The 3,480-nt window shown below is 37.4% G+C and overlaps 1 protein-coding gene across 10 annotated transcripts in view; it reads left to right on the top strand.

The window, feature by feature from the left end:
* MECOM (MDS1 and EVI1 complex locus) overlaps positions 1–3,480 on the top strand; it is a 568,489-nt gene that overhangs the window by 542,758 nt on the left and 22,251 nt on the right. For 7 of the 10 annotated variants that reach the window (XM_007101584.4, XM_007101583.4, XM_024124284.3 and 4 more), the window contains one exon: positions 3,286–3,312. The exons of the other annotated variants lie outside the window; for them this stretch is intronic. In XM_007101584.4, the coding sequence (XP_007101646.2) occupies positions 3,286–3,312 (27 nt within the window). The remainder of the gene's footprint in view (positions 1–3,285; positions 3,313–3,480) is intronic. 10 annotated transcript variants of the gene reach the window in all.

The raw sequence follows: 3,480 nt of genomic DNA, 5'->3' as shown, positions 1-3,480 counted from the left end.
GAGGGAGGAGATATGGGGATATATATATATATGTATAGCTGATTCACTTTGTTATAAAGCAGAAACTAACACACCATTGTAAAGCAATTATACTCCAATAAAGATGTTAAAAATGATTTTTAAAATATAGTATATACATGTTTTTAATCAAATAATATTAATATAAGAAAACCTGCTATGTTTTAAGATTCCCAAAGTTAATGAAGGACCACAAAAGAGATGAGGCGCGTGTACAGTGCTTGGAGTACAGCAATCACCCACTCAGACCATTGAAAATATGCCTGTGGGAGTCACAGTGGCAGAGAGTTTTCTTCCCACACCAGAATGTCGCATCTTGGTATGAGGGACTGCCCACTGCTGCGTGTTGCTCTAAGAACAGGACCTTACAGTGATACTCAGCTATTTAACACATCATATGTAATGAATACCGATCAATCAGAATGGACTCCTGCCATTCTGGAGCCGGGTCCTAGAAGCCCTTGCAGTACCAACTGTTCATGCTTTAGTTGCTGGCCGGTGGGCTGTCTGAACAGTCTTTTGGGAGGAGGCCAGGGCGGCAGGAGGACATTCAGGGTAGTTGGGGCAGAGGCTATTTACCAACGACTACAGAAATATTTCATTATTTTGATAACGATGGTGGCTATTTTCGTGCGTAAGGGCTGTATATCAGTGGGATACAGGTGGCATAAAAAGCGTAGCCTGAGAGAAGCTCGGGTCACTCAGTTTTCACCAACCGTTCAGACCAGTCTGTTCTTTCAGAAAATCTGCCTCAAATGTTCTGAAGTTTCAGCAGAACGTTTTTGTTCTTTCTAGTCCTCTATCAATTCTGTCCTAGCCTCAAGATCTGCTTTCCTACAAACAAACAAATGAAAACAAAGAGAAACTGCCCAGGATTGGGGACCAGAAATAACTGCTTTAGAACTGGCTTTCCTACTTATTCACAAAAATGCTTCGGTTTTGAGCAATGTAATGCATCTCTCCGAGCCTTCTCTAGCAGTGTAATGGGAACACCCCTCCAGCCTTACAAGGGGAGCTGCAAGGATTAGTGATCACGTACATAATGTGTTTAGCGTTGTGCTTGGCATATGGAAGGACCCAGATGAGGAAAAGCTCTTATTATTATTGGTTGCAGAAGTATTCCATTTTGAATATAAAGGGGTGTCAGTAAAATACACTTCTGCCATCCCCTGAGCCCAGTCTCTTTGGTGGGGCTATACCAAGTATCTAGAAGTCCTTGGAAAGATGCTTACTGTGTTCATGCTGCCTTTTTGGGCAGCAATCAGGGTGGCACAGAGCAAGAAGCCAAAATGGAAGGACTTGCCTCTGTTCCCAGGGCTTGCCATGAATTTGTAGCTAGATAAGTGCTTGGTGAAGACCATTTGCTGCTTCATTTTTCATTTAAAGTATATTGGAGCAAATCACATGGTCCCTCTGGGCCTTCTGTATCTTCATCTTCAGAATGAGAATAATACCTACCCTATCTACTTCTCAGTGTTATTATAATAATAAAGAGGAGACCACATGTTCTTGATGCTTCAGGGAAAACCTATATGTATAGATAGATATGTAAATGCTTGGTAGTGGTATTCTCTGGGCAAGCCTGATTTTACAATTTTTTGTATGTCTTTATATCCTGCCCTCCTCCTTCCCCAGTGCACAGCGCCTAATCAATGAAAGTCGAACACCTCAGTGGATATTTATTAAATGTTATTGAAAGATTATTAGGCCATCTTACTGCTTTTTGGAATAATGTATATTTTTCAAATCCTTGTCAAAAATACCCCAAACATACAGGAACACATACATCAAAATCAAAAGGTAAATGATGGTTTTATCATTCTTAGGGTCTAAATTCCTTTCAGTTCAGTTCTTAAAGAAGTATGTTTGCTCTTTCAGGCCACTGGAGGACTATTTAGCTTTCTATTTTTCTCTTATAAATAAGTTAGTTTAATATAGGGGTGAAATAAACACTATAGAGGTTCTTCCTGAATATGTGGTTGAAAATTACTTGTGGAGTCTCAGATTATAATTTTGAAAAGAAGATGACAGCCATAGGAGGTGAGATGGAGGAAATGATATTACCATGTGATCTTTGGAATGTCCATTTCATTGGGTACTTTGCATTTTGGGTACTTTGCATTCACTTCGATAGCTCGTTTGAATTGCCATAGATATCACTTGGCAATTATACTATTATAAAACTGGCTATTATTCCTTTGTTTGATTTTCCTATACTTTAAATATCATTTTTGGTTATTTATATATTTCATTTTCAGATGTTTGGCTTTGTGTTGATCTGCAACAGAGACTCTATTTTACTTCCATTTCTGTCCTTTATGCATTCGTTTTGTGAATTTTCTTCCTTTAAAATGTCTATTTGCTACTGTATCCCAAGGAACTGGGAAAAAGACTAAGGTCTTTTCCCAAGTTATCATTTATATATGGGTATGAAAATCACTTAAGTCTTTTGCCTTTCATCTTCTTTCTTGCTTTCAACAAGTGTTTCTGTGTTAGATTTCTTCTGTGATAAACCTTTCATCATTAAAAACTGTGCATCTTCGTTATTAAAGATACCATAATCTAAGAAAGCAAGATATATCCCCTTTAACCAACCAAAATGATATTTTTAAAGATGTAACATTTGTGTTTTCTGATAGAGCTTCTAACTCGCTGAAGTTTTCTCCATTGATTCTTGTCATAAATTGTCATAAATAACTCGACATTTGTAGTTCTTTTCATTAATATCCTTTGGTGTTTGGCCTACTGATGGTCTCAGTCCCATCCTAGTAGAAGTCAAGCAGTTTTTGTCCAAGGACATTACCTTTTTGTTACTCAGTGATTCACATTTGAGTAAATATCTTATTTTCTTTGTTACTAGCATTGTAAAAATGCAAGAGAACTATATCTTTTTTTGCAGGAAATTGCTTAATTTTTAGTTATTAAAGTAAAATTTAGGAATCTTGTTTTGCAGTGAGTAGAAACAAATAAAAAGGAAGGATCTACTTTGCTATTTAAGATTTGATAGTAAGTAGTGTTTAGCTTTCTTGGAAAAAAAGCACATTCTGGTTTATAACCATGATGCTGAGATTTAATTTAGGTAAATAGAGGAAACTCAGCAGTGTTATAAAATTATTAATTTTCATTTCCAAAGCTTTTACTCAAGATATAGTTACATGATAAGCAAAAATTACTTAGCATAAATGTTAATTTCTCAAAGGATAGATTGCAATAATGATACTGATACAGAAGTAATTTTTTGTTCTTTTGTTTCAATTTTTCTCCCAGTTCCAACTGCCTGATCAGAGAACTTGGGTAAGTTTCCTACTTATTTTTTTTTTTTTTTTTTTTTTTTTTTTTTTGCGGTACGCGGGCCTCTCCCTGTTGTGGCTTCCCCCGTTGCGGGGCACAGGCTCCAGACGCACAGGCTCAGCGGCCATGGCTCACGGGCCCAGCCGCTCTGCGGCATGTGGGGTCTTCCCG

The sequence above is a fragment of the Physeter macrocephalus genome, chromosome 1 (assembly GCF_002837175.3).
Source record: "Physeter macrocephalus isolate SW-GA chromosome 1, ASM283717v5, whole genome shotgun sequence".
NCBI lineage: Eukaryota > Metazoa > Chordata > Mammalia > Artiodactyla > Physeteridae > Physeter > Physeter macrocephalus.
This window is presented reverse-complemented; position numbering and strand designations above follow the sequence as displayed.